Source organism: Poromitra crassiceps (genome assembly GCF_964638095.1).
Source record: "Poromitra crassiceps genome assembly, chromosome: 10".
Classification (NCBI taxonomy): Eukaryota; Metazoa; Chordata; class Actinopteri; order Beryciformes; family Melamphaidae; genus Poromitra; species Poromitra crassiceps.
Window position 1 is genome coordinate 50193251 of NC_139631.1, and position 17657 is coordinate 50210907.

The following is a 17657-nucleotide window of genomic DNA, read 5'->3' on the forward strand; positions in this document are numbered from 1 at the left end:
TGAGACCAGAAACATCCTGACCCCAGGGTACATCACTGAGGATTAGGGGTGTCACAATATATCGTCCCACGAAATTTCGCGATAGTAAAACGTCACGATATGTATCGTTGAGATGAAATCTCATATCGCAAAAAAAAAAAAAAAAAAAAATTCCAAAAAATAGACTAAGAAACGTCTTTGTTTGTTGAAGTTCAATGTGTGGAAAGTAGTTCAGTTGAACAAGTCTCTGAAGAGACACATGAGAAGTTATACAGGAGAGAAACCATTCAATTGAGTTTCTGGCAAAACTGTTTACTTGACAGGAAAAACTGAAGATGCATAAAAAATAGATTAAGAAAAGTCTTGTTGTTTGAGTTTGAATCAAAACTGAAGATGCATAATGAGAATTTATACTGCTGAGAAACCTTTTAGTTCAAAGTAAATCTAAGTGACGGTGTAACCCATTCTATTTCAAGATAAGCCTTATCTCTCCAATCTCATGTTTTTTCTAGTTGTTATTGTAATAACAATTTCCCACAACAGCATGTTTTGTATTTGTGCATTTCAAATAAAATACTACTTTTCCAGTCATATATTGTCATTATTCAAGTTTAAAAAAATATTGTTAAAATCGTATCGTATCGTATCGTTATCGTGAACCCAGTATCGTGATACGTATCGTATCGTGAACTGAGTGTATCGTGACACCCCTACTGAGGATACGTCCCAGTTGTATCCATGCAATGTTTTTTTGTCTTTATAAATTAATCTGGCTTAGCCAGTGACTCATAGGAATAGACTACGTGACAACCAGGAAAGACTAGTGACTACTGGAGAGTCAGTTGACAGCCGGAACAGGGACGGCACCCGGGAGCAGTATGGGTTAGCTCCCCAGCCTGCGTCTTCCGTGAGGAAGAAGCCCAACAACCCACGAGAGGCCTTTTAGGAGGGCCATTCAAACCGCAAGTGGAGACTGCAGTGCCACCAATTACTGGTACTGCATGGTATCCACTAAGATACCATCACCTCGGAATGAGATGTTTGGAGTGGGGGAGTCTGGTGCAGCGCACAGGTCCTAGACCTGGTGAGACGAGGGAGGAGCCCGGCCTGGTGGCAACCCACAGAGCCCGGTCCCTCTACGTACCAGAGCCCTCCCCCCCCCCCCCCCCCCCTCGGTCCCGGCAGAGTAGTTCCGGAGCAGCGGATTAAGTGGCCCTGACCACGTGACCACCTTCGACCCTTCCTAGAGGGCTGACCATGGGTAGCTACTGGGACGTAAGTTGGGGCTTGGCCAGCCCCGCCTGGGTCACCTGGGCGAGGGTGTATGATGTTGCGAGACCCGAAACATCCTATGACCCCAGGGTACATCACTGAGGATGCGTCCCAGTTGCATCCAGGCAATCTTTTTTTGTCTTCAGTCACCAAAAATACATATTCCAACAGCGCCAAAACACTCCCATGTACATGTTGTGACTCGTGTACTGACATAAAGTTTAATTTCATATTCAACTAGAACTACCGTAACGCGGACTTATGCCTCCGCCATTAGTTCATTCTTAAGTCCAAATTGCCATTTGAGGCAAATTGGAAGAAATTCCATCAAGGCGCTCCTGAGATGTTGTTACAGAGCTTGGAAATTGGGTGTGTGAGGTCACAGTGACCTTGAACTTTGACCACCAAAATGTAATCAGTTCATCCTCGAGTCCAAGTGGACGTTTGAGGCAAATTCGAAGAAATTCCATCAAGACATTCCTGAGATTTTCAAGTTAACAAGCTTGAAAATGGCATTCAAAAGGTCACAGTGACCTTGACCTTTGATAACTAAAATGGAATCAGTTCATCCTTGCGTCCAAGTCGATGTTTGAGCCAAATCAGAAGAAATTATATCAAGCCGTTCTTGAGATATCGCGTTAACGAACTTGGGAATGGCGTTTGTGAGGTCACAGTGACCTTGAACTTTGACCACGAAAATCGAATCAGCTCATCCTTGAGTCCAAGTCGATGTTTGAGGCAAATTTGATGAAACTTGGTCAAGGCATTCCTGAGATATCGCGTTAACAAGCTTGAGAATGGCGTTCGAGAGGTCACAGTGACCTTGGCCTTTGACCTTTGACCACCAAAATCGAATCAGTTCATCCTAGAGTCCAAGTCGATATTTGAGGCAAATTTGATGAAATTCCGTCCAGGCGTTCCTCAGATATCGCGTTAACAAGCTTGAAAATGGCGTTTGAGAGGTCACAGTGACCTTGACCTTTGACCTTTGACCACCAAAATCTAATCAGATCATCCTTGAGCCTAAGTGAATGTTTAAGGCGAATCTGATGAAATTCCATCCAGGCGTTCCTCAGATATCGCGTTAACAAACATGGAACATCGTACGGACGGACGGACAGCCGTACGGACAGCCGTACGGATGGACAACCCGGATCCATAATGCCTCCGGCCTGGCTATCGCCGGCGGAGGCATAAAAATAAAGTGAACTAACGGAGAGAGGAAGCAAGTCAAGATGCCGGCCACAGAGAAGGACCTGGCGGAGGACGCGCCGTGGAAGGAGATCCAGCAGAACACCTTCACACGCTGGATCAATGCGCACCTGAAGTGTGTCAACAAGCGGATCGCGGACCTGATTTAAAGGTTACGGGAAATGGTCATTTTCAAAGTAAATCCATAGCCAGAACTAACATGGAGGAACTAAAGTTACCTCCACATTGACTGGGGTGCATGCGCTGTGTGCACTCATCAGTACTTCCTGGTAGGTATTTACTTGAAAATGACAGTTTCCCATAACTTTGGATTATTATTTCATTGCGTGGGGAGTACACAACATAATGAGTGTTTTGGCGCTGTTGGAATGTGTATTTTTGTTGACTGAACGGGGGTAGGTTGTAGTACTGTTCACTGCCATTGTAGTTAGCAGGAGCAATGCGTGGCGACTTTGTAATGCACACACAGGGAAGAGAAAGGCATCTTTCTTCTCGTCTTACTATTGGAAATATGACAAATAGGCAAAACTCCCAAAATGTTGGTGTTCCTTTAAGGTTTTGGTTAAACCTGTTACTTCCAGCCTTTGAGACACAAAATACCTTCTGTGAAAAGGGTCTATTCCAACCCCCCCGATGACCTGGTCGTTGCTCGACCCCCTCTGACAATTTGGGGAGAGTTGTAGACTAGCACAAGCTAGCGCACAGGAGGATCACACTGCTGCTGCCCAAACCCCCCACCCCCCGAAAGTGCGCACCGACCAACCAGAGGACGCGTTAGTACAGTGACCAGGAGACATATCTCACTGGCTTCCCACCCGCAGACACGGTCAATTGTGTCTGTAGGAACATCTGACCAAGCCCGAGGTAACACGGGGGCTCGAACCTGCGACCCCTATGTTGGTAGGCAGTGTGTGTGTGTGTGTGTGTGTGTGTGTGTGTGTGTGTGTGTGTGTGTGTGCAATATGAACTACCGGTCTTACCTTTGATGCCCCATGGCTGCTAGCTGGTTACCTACTGAGAGAGAGGGAGAGAGACAGAGACAGACAGACTGTCAGGGCATGTTCTATCTCCTCGAGCTAAATATCTGGGACACTTCCTTGCAGATCACATGTCTGATGATGATGATTATGATTCGCGGAATTGTGTTGGTAACAGTTTGAAACCTCGCTTATTTCCTGTCAACTATTGTATTAGCAAACACTGCAACAGGAAGTAAGCTAGGGGCAATTTAGAATGTTTATGTTGTCAAGTTAAAACCATCTATAGAGTACTGCAGGAATGAGTCTGGAAAACATGACTGGAGGGTAGGGCTGGGCGATATGGCCTCTAAAGAATATCGCGATGTTTTTCGGCTATATCGCGATACACGATATATATCTCGATATTTTTGAAATATCTCATAAATGCTCAATTTAACCCTTCAGGGTTCATACACATTTTGACCAATGGATTTCCATGACTTTTCCATAAGTTCTTAACCTGTATTTTATGCACACCTGGGGTAAAAAAGAAGAAGAAAGAAAGGGCAGATGTTGTGAGCAAAGATGGATGTTTTAATATTCCATAGCTCTGACCTAAGCAAATCTGACATCACTATTGTGATATAATATGATTGTTTTAGTAAAGTGTATCACTCAATAGTCAATACAAAAAATAATGGCTTTTATAGAACCGAAAGCCTAGCTGCTTAGTCTGCAGATAAAACATAAAAGGCAATTTAGACTCGTATTGGCATGATGGCAACATATAAGCTGTCTGAATTTTGCATTGGGGCCAGTTCTATAGTGAGGCATGGAAAGCCTCACTATACGCCATCATATCTGTGTCGTTTCACTTTTGACTGAAAAATGATGCCTCTAGATTAAAGAAAAGACAATGAGTGAGTTGAGTGAGCCAATGTGATGTTGACTTTTATGAAACGCCCAGGGTTTGTGTCTCCAAAAGCAACTAACGCTAACGTTACATGCAAGCTAACGTAGCTACGTTAGCTTCACGTTACCTTGCATGTAACGTTAGCGGTTGCTTTTGGAGACACAAACCCTGGACGTTTCATTTTGAGTAATGCATGAGGTTCTCTATGGTTTAGGCCAGCTCTGGGAGTATGAAGTGCTTTAAATGCGGGGATTTTGGTCACAACAAGCTTGTGGACCGCTGCCTGCTGAACTACTAGGTAGCCACAACCAGCTAGCCACCACACAACAGCTAACGTTAACGCCAAACAAATCCGCAGCCTCCTCCCCACGTTTGGTTTAGCGTAACGCCAGCTCAGACTTTCCCCTAATCTCAGAAACCTTGCGGGACATGTATTGCAAATTGCAATAGTGGTTGTTTTGTTATAATTTGAAACAGTCAGCCATGTCTGGAGGCGGCCATGTTTCGCCACTCTGCTTGGGTTGGTTGCTGGGACGGGTGTGTGACGCGGTTTGACGCGTTTGACGTATCCATGTGATTCCCCCTCCCTTGAGTGTGACAGAGCTCTCTCCCTTGAGAGGGAGAGCTGGCAAGAGGAAACGTGAAGCGAGTCATGCCGGCGGCTTAAGTTATAAACAATGCGTGACAATTACACTCGAATGTTCGCGATAGTCATTTCTACATCTCACGTGGCACAAGCCGCAATACATCGAGTATATTCGATATATCGCCCAGCCCTACTGGAGGGATGGGTCGATTTCCGGTGTACAAGCTTAAACTGGGTTGATTTTATGCAAACAAACCGGGTTGATTTTATGCAAACTCACTGAACCGACATTTGTCATTATAGCCATTTCAAAACATGCAGTGAATTCCTGAACATTACTCGAATGGCCTGCATGTTAAGCAACAAATGTCCGGTATGAGCGCGCTCCGGCGAGTACGGACCTTACCCACCGAAGCCCCAAGTGCAAAGTCTGCGTCGCTGGCACAGCGGGTCTAGTTTAGCAGCTCGCGGCTCATTTTCAGGAATGTGTGGAGTGAGCGCGTGGGTGGGGGTGAGAGGGAAAGCAAGGGATACAAGATTACTATAGCCTATACATAGATGTTAACGAACAATGCACCCCCCCACCGCGTGTTAGGAAATGCGGGGGGAGAGGGTTGTCCATTTCACTATAGAATTATTATAAAGATACTACAGAAGACAAGGTCTCCAGGGGGCTGAAATTGGGCACGGGATTGTGGGAATCCGCATATTTTCTGGAATTCCTGCATATTTTGAATTTATGATGCGGGAATAATCCTGCATCCGTTTGCGCGAACTGATGTCTGTTAGCCGTTGGTGCAGCGTCAGTGCAGCAGCTAAGTAAGTCGGAGGTGGTGAGTGTCTGAGTCTCACTTCACCTGAGATTTACCCCACCCTGACAACGCCCCCAGCCAGGCTGAGCCAGCTAACCCAGCGTCTACGACGAGACATCGCCTCAACCTATTGTGTGATCTGATGCCGTGATCTGATGTCCCCTATACTTATTAAACAGCGTCATGACTCAATAATGTTACACCCCCTTGTCCGAGGTCGCTTGTATAACTCACATCAGAACGGTAAAACATGCTAAAACACACATCCAAGCATAACTAGATGCTTGCACAGTCCCTAAAACATAAACAAGAGGGATCATGATTAAACAAACTCACCCAGAACAAAGCAGAAAGTGTTCTGCATACGGTTCATTTACTTAGTTCTGAATCATTCATAGACATGAGTAAAGTTCCCATAACAAACATGTCTTGTCATGTCTGCGTAAATAAAATGTACGATTTTTTCTCTCAAAACTCGATTTAGATTTTTTTTATACTATTATACTCCTCTAAATATTTGTTGACCTGCAGAGCTCTTTTTTTCTTATTTTTTTCACAAGTGACAATTTATGCTTTTAGTCTGAAGGCAGAACAACTCAACTTCCTGTTTTAGCCTAACTTGCTATGCCTAACTTCCTGGCTGTTGCTTGCTAACCTGCAGTCACTTGACACTGGTGGATTTGATCGTGCACTCTGTGCTCTGTTGGAGGGATACTCTTGGTTCGATGACTCTTGCGCGTGTGGCTCTGTGACATAATTATATAATTATATCAGCAGTGTCTAGAGCTAAGCAACCACCCGCGCTCTTGAGTTATATCTGTACTAGAATAACACAAAGTCACAACAGGTATGCAGGGAACTGCGATAGCAGTTAAGAGGAAATTCAGACAGACAGGGTGAGTGAGGCTGGTAACATAACGTTACACTACAGCCATGAAGCAGAAGCAGAACCTACTCGGTGGCCTCACGTGTTGTTTTGTTATGTGAACTATAAAGGCAACATTTCACCGTCTGGTGATAACGTCTGTGTTCGTGTGTTCGTGTGTGGCAATCGTTGTCTTGTACAGCTACAGCCCGCAGTGCAACACGCTGCTCACACTGTGTGCTTTTTGGAGGTGTTGAAATAAGTTCAAGTCTTTAGTAGCCAGTAGTCACAGCCTCCAGAGAGACTTTACAGCGGGGAGAAGGGACGAGCCTACCTTAAGCAGCACGCGTACATGAGAGAGCGCCGCCCCGCCATAACGTAATTACCCTAGTTAAAGTGTAAATCGATTTGACCATTTACATTTTTTCTGCTCTGCTTCACTCTGCTCTGCTTTTCTGGTCTGCTTCACCACCTGGTACGGGAACTGTACCACCATGGACCACAGGGCGCTAAGAAGAGCGAGGCGCGTGGCCCAGCACAACAGGATGTGAGCTGCCAGAACTGCAGGAACTGTACAACCAGCAATCATCAAAGACACAAACCACCCCCACAACAGTCTGTTCTCCCTGTTACCCTCAGGGAGGAGATACAGGGTCCCAAGAGCACACACAAACATACACAAATAAACTCCCAGCAATCATGTAGTAGCTGTACTGCAGCTGCTACCATTACATATGTTTAATTAGGGGTTCAAGCCCTGAAGGGGCTGAAACCCTATTGTTTTTCTGCCGGTTTATGATTCTTGTTATTATTCTTGTTGTTCATCTGCCTCAATGCAAATTCCCGTGAGTTAGTGGTAGAGACCTGAAATGTGGCCCAATGACAGATATTGTTGGCTGGTAGCTGAAAGATTTTTCGAATCGGCCTGAAGGTGGCGCTATAATCCACGGTTTTACGTTAAAGGCCATAACTTCCGGTTGGTCCGATTTTCAAACTTTTTTTTTTCCAGATGTTCAGGTGAAACTGCTCTACAAGTTTGCCATAAGGACCCTTAATGTCCGCCTGGAAAGTTTTTGAGATATTTGGAAAAGTTTGGAAAACACATTTTTGACATCTCCTCCTAGACCGTTGGACCGATTGGCACCAAAATCGCCAGGAAGCATCTATGGAGCAAGCTCTACAATCGTGTTTGTGGAAAATTTGTGGATTTTTGAAGTTTCGGAGATATTGATCGTTAAAGTTGTGAGAGGGTGTGGCCTCAGCTAAATTGTCATAACTTCATGACCGATTAAAGCAGCTACGAGCAACTTTTTCGATTGTTATTAAACAGTATAAATTTAATATCAATGCATCACATCTTACCTCTAATAGTCGACGAGACCAACGCAGAGTAGTCTCGCTTGAGCCCCGAGTGAATCGGCCAGTGTAGGCTGTCTGTGGCCAGGGAAGATCAGGAAGTGAAATGAAACGGTTTGCAGCAGCCACTTCGGCCATAACCACAAAATAACTTCCAAAAAACCTGTTAGAATATAACTAGAGATGTTCGCGAGAATATGCGTGGCGTTCACATTGTTTATGTTATGTTGCTAGGCAGCGCAAACGGCGAGGAAGGCAGCTGCGTTTCACTTCCGGGTTTCACTTCCGGGTAGCCGGGCCGGCGGTAAGGAGAGAGAGAGAGAGAGCCCCCTGTTGACGCGAGTTTAGACAGACACAGACTTAATAATCATCCAAGGGAGCAATCTCCAATTCACACGGCTTTGATCTCAGCTACTATTATAGGTAAGATGTGATGCATCAATATTGTAATTATACTGTTTAATAACAATCGAAAAAGTTGCTCGTAGCTGCTTTAAGGAATCTTCACGAAAGTTGCTGGAGATCTTCGGAGACCATCCCAGACCATGCGTGTCAAATTTCGTGCAATTTGTCCAAAAGGGGGCGCCATAAACACCAGAAATGGGCGTGGCCTAACACAAAAAAGGCCGTGACTCCGCACCAGTTTGTCCAATGGTCGCGAAACTTGGCAGATATATCAGGGAGGATGTCCTAGTCAAGATCAGTAGTTTTGTCATCATTGGTGAAATTGGGCGGGGTCTATGGTGTAAGCATGTAATAGCTGTAAATCAAGTCCATTCGCATAATCGGTTTCGAACTTCTCAGCCTGATCTGGAATGGCATTTCTAACATGCTATTTTGCAAATTGAGCAAAAGAGGGCGCTGCAGACCCTAAAAGTGGGCGTGGCCTAACACAAAATATGCCATAACTTCACACCTATTTGTAACTCCTACGCCATTTCTCCTATTTTCAAGATTTCTTTTTCCACATGTTCACCTGAACGTGCTCTACAAATTTGCCTCAAGGACTATTAGGTGCGCAATTTACGGAATGCTTGAACCCCGCCCATCGCCGCTTGCGGCTATATTTATGTCTGTTATTTGCACCTGTGTGCAAACAGAATGTTTAATTATGTTTTAAATAATTTAAATTTTAAAATTTTAAATTTGTCTATGCTATTTGCACCTATGTGCAGTGAATGTCACTGTTTCTGGCTTGTTTTTATTGCTTTACTGTTATTGCTTGTTGTTTCTCTTGTTTTCCTGCACCTATATGCCCTGTTATTTTTGCACTATGTTGTAACGGAGTCCACAGCACAAGAATTTCACACGTGATACTTGTACTACGGAGTGACAATAAAAATCTTGAATCTTTTGCAGGAGTGGTTGACTCTAAATCCAGGGATCCACTTTCACTTGGCCAACTTGTCCCTGCCCTGCTTTTGAGCACTGACCAACGTTGTAGCCTATTATAACAATGAACACTTGCTATGCTATCACTTTATTGATGCATGTCATTTTACTACAATAATTAGATCAAGGCCATTGTGTTATTACAGGGTATATGCAGCAATCCTGAAGTTAAATTCAAGACTTTTTCAAGACCCTTCCAATACATTTCAAGACCCCAGCGCCACTTCGAGCTGTAACCGATTACATCAGCGACACACCTTCAACTAACACAATTACTATACATTTTGAGTTTGAGATTTCAAAACTAAACGGTCTTAGTTTGCCGTAACTTATATGCACTGTATCAATACAACAGAATTCAGGGAAGGAATAAAGCTCAAGAGAATAAATTGTGTGACTAACCCAAAGGCAAGGTTTATTTAAACTTAAAAAAAAAAAGTATATTTATAACAATAACATGCTCGCTCGCTCGCTCACTCACACACACACATGCACACAACAGTGTTTCCCTGAGGATTTGGAGAGATCATGGTGGATAGACCCTGGACCCTCTTGAAAGAAAATGTTGTACATTTTAAAGTAAGATCAGCCCAGCAGCCCGGGCTGAAGAGGAGCCAGGGCTGCTCTCAGGGGGAAAATATTGGATGAACTGATGTTTGCAGTGCCGTGTTGATTAGCCTAATGTTTCCTTTTGGAGCAAATGTTGGTTTAACAAATCTAACCTTGACACTTTACGCTACGTTGTTTACTGGTATAGTGTGAGTAGGGCAGCCAAGTAACGTTCTATTTAATATAGCTCAGTGGTAACGTTAGCCCAGTGCGTTAGCCAGGTTGCCTGGTCTCGTCTCTGTATATCCTTACAACAGCTAAGAAAGGAGCTTGTGAAGAACAAACATCCCCACAGTCAAAGCACTTCCCTGAGATATCTCTATATAAAAACGTTTATTGCTTTACTATCAAAAATAAAACTTCCAGTGTCTGTATAAGCTAAGGCTAACCCATTAGCGATTAGCTAATGGCTGGTGGTTGTGTACACTTGTGTAGGCCCTGTGTTATACCCGGGAGTTAACATTATAAAACACATTTCCTGGCATATGCAGGCAGTTGGAAAACCTGGTAAGTTCTGAAAATATGTCTCTATTATTGTGTTATTCCAGCTATCGTTATCGGTTGTTAGGGGTTATAGTAATATTAAGCCGACAAATAATGCAAAACAGCCGGTTAACACAAGCAGCTAATGCTAGCCTGCGTCCATTAAAACCATTGTGTATTAAAATAACCGATAACGTAGCTGGAGTAACTAATAAAACACATTTTCTGAACTTACTACTTCAGTCCCCAACCAACGTTACTTCCTCGCGCACCTTTCTCAAAACAATATCCTTTTTATTGCGGTCCATTGATATACAGTCTGGTAGACAGATCAAGCAGTGTCTTCTCTATGTTAACTAGAGCTATAAGGTGAAGAGCCTGTCCAGCCAATGACGGCTTGAGACTGGCTGCCACAGCTGTCAATCACCCCTTTTTATATGTCAAATAACTACTTAACACATTGACTGCCAGCCCTCTTTTCAATGCTGTAGGTAGGTTCTGCCAGGTTTTTTTTTGAGGATTCTGGCTCATTTTACAAGAGCCGAGGATTCTTTTCTGTTAAGACTTCGTGAACACCAATCATCTAAAAATAACTAATAGAATGTGTGCTTTCTCTGTCTAAAATAGTTAGTTTGTAGAGTTAGTAGTTATGTAGATATTAGCCGTTGAGTACAGCATGGTTTCAGAGATTTTCAGAGAGTTTTGAGATAAATGGATTTTTAGAACCACCTCACGTGCCTGTGATTATGGGTGCCCTTGGGCAAGTCTGTATACTGTATTGTGTGTGTGTGTGTGTGTGTGTGTGTGTGTGTGTGTGTGTGTGTGTGTGAAATCGAAAGCGTTTTCGCCCAGCTATTTCCTTGAGAATGGCTTTCTCCCTCGGACCCGCGGCTGTTTTTGCTCGGCTTTGTCTCTGTCTGGAGAGCACTGTCGCCACTTAGCTGGTCGGTAAAATAGATTATACACATTCTCTTCCTCCAATATTGGTACTGTATAGGAGACGTAAAAGGGGTTGATCGATGTCCCACCGTCAAATTTTTTTTTTTTTTATGTAAGCCGAGATATCTCGTCTTTGGCACTCAACGGTTGGATCCTGTAAGCCGAGATATCTCGTCATTGGCACTCAACGTGTTAAAAACAAACTGATCAGAAAAATGACCACTTGCACAGGCATTATCATGATAATAACTATCTAAAATGATACAAACCACCTTTGGAAAAAAATTATCCGACGTGTACTGTGATTATTTCGGTTGTCCATTTCCCCATCCACTAACATGGGGAGGCGGGCCTTGTGACCTATACTGGCACCTGCCGCCAGAGCGGCGATCTAACATGCAACGGCTTCACTAAAGGGGACCCGGCCTACACCCTTGGTGGGGAGGCGGAGAATGACTTGATAAACAAAACATGTGCGCTGTTGTGAGGACCAAAATAAATTAATTCACGTAAACTTTTATCATAATCTTTGGACATATATGCTATTCACATCGAAAAAAAACATTTAAAGGGTCTTGAATTTCCCTAAATTCCCAACTTTCAAGACTTTTCAAGACCCCGTGGATACCCTGTATTAAAGCTTTTACATGGTATACCATGATCTGATGTCCCCTATACTTAAGTTTATGCGATTTCTTTGATATTTTTGCAACCAGATATTAATCACTTATTAAACGGCGTCAGGACTCAATAACGTTACTTGCCAGAGGGTCATTACTCGTCAAACTCCGAATGGTTAGTGGTGGTAATGAGGGAGGGGCAAGCACTGCCTTTTCACTTTCCCAACCCAAATTTATCCTGCCGGTCCCGGGGATTGAACAGACGACCTGGTGGTCACAAGCTCGGTTGTCTAACCATTAGGCCATTGACTTTGACCCGCAAGAGCCAGAAGTGCTAACATCCAGGTCTTCCGGACTCATTCCTGCGGTATACTGTCCGAGTGAAATGTTATTTGGTCTCTCCTGATTGTAAATATAGCTGTCGCTTGGTTTGACCAAGTAAAACATTTTTTTATAAACATTTTACAAAGTGTCTCTGAGAAAAAGAAAGAAATGGCAGATGAAATCCCCTCGTTCGTATGCTTAACCCGGAAGTGGGTTTGACTTGGGCTCTCTATTGACCCGGGCTCGTTGGCCCCGAGAGGCTTCAGAGAGACAGAGTGGTAGCTGCTCGTCTCGTTCCTGATTGAATAGAGTCTGATGGAAGACACACTGATTGGCTGTGAGGTCAGCCTTCTGATTGGCTGTGAGGTCAGCCTTACCTCCGTCGTCTCCAGGTCGTTTCTGCCCGGGGAAGAACAGCGAGGGTTCAACGCCCACTGAGGAGCTGTTCAGGTGGGACATGGCTTCACCCCCCATCTTCACAGCCTTAGACAGACAGACAGAACGACAGGCATAAAGAGACAGGCAGACAACACAAGGGTGAATTTTACACAAGTTCAAAAGTCTCGAACAATGTCAGTAAAACGCACCAACATAAATCATGTCGATAACTTATCCACATCATCATTTAAACATAACGTTAAAGGCCGGCTTTACCGTGGGGAATATGAATATATATTAATTCTTAAAAAATCTTAAATTTCGAATCCGTTGAAATTTTTGAAATTGCTTGTTCACAGCCAGAGAAAAAAAAAAATTGAAAAAAAAAAAAAAAAAAAAAAAATGGGCCAGGTGACGCGTGTTAGAGATTGCTGCACTGCTGTGTTGGGAGGCGCAAAGAGGACTCCGAGCAGCCGAAGATGGCGAGTTCCTCCTCCAATTGGAGGGTTATTTTGTAGGCCTTAGAGTACCAGTCAAATATTTTAGCCCAGAATCCTGATAATGAAGGGCAAAACCAAAACGCATGGGACAGTGTGCCCTCGGACACCCGACACCTATCACATAGTGGTGAGACAGAAGGATATATCTTGTGTAGCCTATACTTGGAGTAATGAAGACGGTGAGCAACTTTAAATTGGATCAGTTGATGTCTGCTTTTAACTGAGCAGAGCTGGACCACAGACAGACTCCTGTCCCATATGATTTCAGACAGATCAACACCAAGTTCCTCCTGCCACGCCTCTCTGATCCTCTCAGTGGGGGCCTTAATGCAATCGTCGAACAAACACACAAACCTAGAAATAAGATGCCTGGAGTTGGGAGGGCTTAACAAAACCTCAAAAAAAGCATGTTCATCTGGGAGAATTTCAAAATTGTGAATCTTGGATCGGACAGAATGTCTAGCTTGTATATATCTATAAAGATGCGTTTGGGGTAGGGATGCACCGATCGATCGGCACGTGACCGGAAATGGCCGATTTTCAGCTGATCGGCCTCAACCGGTGACCTGCGCCGGTCAGTCCACATAGCCGATTATGTGCGCCGGTCGGCTCCCCCTTTTCTTGTTTGGTCAATTACCTGCAGCTGCACGATGCATGCGTTCACGTGATGTGCGCGCACCCCAAGGCAGAGAGACAGATGGGCTGCAGCCAAAAGGAAACACACGCCAGCATGTCCTCCTCATTGTGGAAATTTTGCAGTTGGTCACACGATAAAAAAAAGAATACGACCTAATTTGTGTCAATCCTCATTGACAGACCGAGTCGACAATTACGTCCTTCATTTAAGTTTTCGGACAACAACAGGTTCGATTTTCTGCGTTTTTCGCATCAGTCAATAGATTTTTGCGAGCTGGGACCCGTCTGTCTTTTCAGATGGATTAAAAAACAATCGGACTGTGTGTGCAAAGACCTTTAGTGTCGAGCCCTGTTTAAGTGTGTATGTGTGTGTCAAACCAACTCCCCCTCTAGTGAAAAGGGGGAGGGGAGGAAAACTTTGGAAGCATCTTTCAGACATAGAAATGCAACTGATAGAATGTGCACTGCATGTAGCGCGATTCTAACGATCTGTCTGGAAAGGCAGATCGTGGAGCCATTCTAATTGTTAACGATCTAAGATCGTCATATCGCCCGCCCCTAGGTTAAAGCTTCAAGCATCCACAGGAAAAGGCATTATATTAACACGTTCACTGCCATGGACGAGTTAACTCGTCAAGCAGAAACCAACGGTTGACTGCCGTGGACGAGTTAACTCGTCAAAAAAAAAAAAAAAAAAAATTGACGGTGGGACGTGGATCCAAGCCCCCTACGTCTCCTATAAAAATATGGGAGCCACCGAACGTGTACAACCCATTCCACCGACCCACTAAGTGGCGACAGTGCTCTCCAGACTAGAGAAAGCCGAGCAAAAACAGCAGAAAAAAGCGTGAGGAAAACGCGGCGAAAACGCTTTCGCTGGAGCGGCAGAGACTCGCCTGGCATACACTCTGCCTGCAGACCCCCAGAGAAACACACACGGAGGGGAGGAGTTTGCAGGAGAGGGGGGGGGGGGGGTGCTGTTATATTGGACTAAACTATTACGGTAGTTTAGTCTCTCTCTCTCTGTCTTTCTCTCTCTCTATCTTAGCTTATGCTTACTGTGGAATAAGTGTACGCACGCACGCACGCACGCATGCACACACACACACACACAGACACAATACAGTATACACACTTGCCCAAGGGCACCCATAATCACAGGCACGTGAGGTGGTTCTAAAAATCCATTTATCTCAAAACTCTCTGAAAATCTCTGAAACCATGCTGTATTCAACTGCTAATGCCTACATAACAGAACATGATAAAAACTAACTCTTTTAGACAGAGAAAGCACACATTCTATTAGTTCTTTTGAGATATTTTGTGTTCACCAAGTCCTAGCAGAAAGGCTAGGACTAGGCTCTTGAAAGATGAGCCAGAATCCTCAAAAAAAACCTTGGCAGAAGCTACCTACTGATTGGAAAAAACTGTTGGCAGTGAATGTGTTAAAAGACCAATATTGGGATTTATGAATCCATATCAGTTCCTTCAAATGAATATCGATTTGATATCATGATATTGAGTTTTTTTAACCCAGCCCTAGGAGAGAGAGACTATGACTGCATCACCGCCACCTAGTGGAATAATTCATTGTTACAGCTACAGTAGGCCACACAGATTATATATATATAGTCAAGAATCTTTTTTTGGCGCACCCCTACATGCCGTGGCTCTCTGCTCTGTTCACATTCACAACTCGAGCTGAAACGAAACTGTGTTTTGGGCTTTGGGGGAGGGGCTGAGCACACCGATGCACTCGATTTACAACACAAGACAGAACCCAGCAAGCATTTTTCGGTTGAAAAGACGTTTAAGAAACATTTAGGGGGTCAACGTTGAAAAGACGTGCAAGAAAGGTTCAAAAGTTAATGTTTTTTCACCCACTATTTGCAGACGTTGACTGAACGTTCACATTTAGACCATATTTCACCAGGATCTTAATTTAAAAATGCAATGCCTCACATGGGATTCGAACCGCTGATCTCCCAACTGAGCTATCCGTTCACTGAAAATATATGGTCGCCAGGCACATATATACTCTATCTCGTACACAACTTGTACACGTTTGTACGTTACCACAGGCTAAATGATCATGGGGCAGGTGTATTTTATATCATGTGTACCAGACTATTATATTATGTAACAGAATAAAATTGTTGACTGTGTGTGTGTGCGTCGTCTGCTACAGGCTGTACGGCTTCAGAGGTTAACTTAATTTAACACCGGAAACTCAGGGGCGACACAGAGCCTCGTATACAGTCTGTTACAATAACATAGCTTGCCCAGAGCCCAGAGCAGCTAGCGACTAATTACTTGCGCATGCGCGTTACTGCAGGAACTCAATTCATTATTTTATAGTATTGCGCTAAAGTATTCACCATAGTTGTGTCCTGGAAGCTTTTTGCTGGCAGCATATAGCCTATATACCGTAAATTCCGGACTATAAGCCGCACCGGTGTATAAGCCGCACCTGCAAAGTTGACTATTTTTTTCTTATATAAGCCGCACCGGACTATAAGCCGCGGGTGTTTTAATGGTATTTTTTTTTTTTTTTTATTGTGTTTTAATGTTTAATTACCATATGTAAGGGTTCATGCACAGAGGGGATTGTCGGGAAAGAGATGGCTGTTTGAGGAAGCTCCCATTTATTAACATTTCAACAAAACAACATAACACAACCTGTGTTGTTTTTTTACAGTGCACACAGTGTCATACAGTGTGGTGAAAAGAGGGCAAGAGAGGAAATTAAAACAGAAGTGGATTTATAGTTAGAAAGAGTGCTAAAAAAGAGAGATTTTTTTTTTTTTTTTTTTTTTTAATCCATAGATAAGCCGCACCGTTATATAAGCCGCAGGGGCCAAAAAAGGCCAAAAAACGGGAAAAAAGGTGCAGCTTATAGTCCGGAATTTACGGTAGTTCCATATTTATGATATTTCATGTGACATAAAATGTGTACACCAGATTTCAACTCCGTTACACAATGAATTGGACAAATTCTAATTCACACAGTATCGATATTAGGGGTGCTCCTAAAAATCGATTGTTGAAAGGATCGCGATTCTTAATGCCACGATTCCTGGATCGATTCCCAACTCCCAAGAATCGATTCTTCTTCATATTGTATTGGAGGCGGCAATGTCTAATTTTTAATGCTGTGGTTGTCTTTTGTCTTTTCGAGTTGCACATGAAGGCAGCACTGCACGGCGGAACCAATGGTGTCCGTTGAAAAAAGCATGTGATCCACTCGTCATAGGAAGAGCGGAAGGGCTCTATCGTCAGGGCTCGACGTTAACTTTTAAAAGTGGTTGCCGGAGGGGCAACCTGGCATGAGCTTTTGGTTGCCCGAATAAAAATATGGTTGCCCAATTTTAGTCGCCTTATATTTTGAGTAATTAAGATACTATGCAGTCATAAGCCGGCTTAATAATGACGATGTGACAGAAAAGTAAGTATAATAGTCTATAGTATATAGTATAATAGGCCTATTCAGTGTGCGCACTGGGTGTAGTAGTAGTAATAATGATGATAATAATAATAAATTTGTGTCATTTGGTTTTCTAAACAAATCTTATTTTTTGTTTTTATAATGCATTTGCACTGAAAGGATTTGTTTAACTAATATTTGTGAACTTTCATTTTCATATATTTTTTTAACAGTTATTGTTCATATTGTGCTTAATGTATTAATTAAAAGAGTTATTGATAATGAAGTAGCCTATGCCTCCTCATGTTCATTCAGGGATACTATGATGACAGTGGTTTGGGGCCCCCACTCTGATGTTGCATAGGGCCCCAAAAGGCCCAGAAGCGGCCCTGCAATCC

At 43.6% G+C, this 17657-nt stretch overlaps 1 protein-coding gene across 4 annotated transcripts in view; it reads right to left on the minus strand.

Moving 5' to 3' along the window:
• Positions 1 to 17657, minus strand: part of LOC310783885 (far upstream element-binding protein 3-like) — a 208407-nt gene that overhangs the window by 134277 nt on the left and 56473 nt on the right. For 3 of the 4 annotated variants that reach the window (XM_083644797.1, XM_083644794.1, XM_083644795.1), the window contains exons 2-3: positions 12699 to 12804; positions 3444 to 3477 (exon numbers count right to left, since the gene is read on the minus strand). In XM_083644797.1, coding sequence (XP_083500923.1) covers positions 3444 to 3477; positions 12699 to 12804 — 140 coding nt within the window. The remainder of the gene's footprint in view (positions 1 to 3443; positions 3478 to 12698; positions 12805 to 17657) is intronic. The other variant, XM_083644796.1, reaches the window with a different exon arrangement.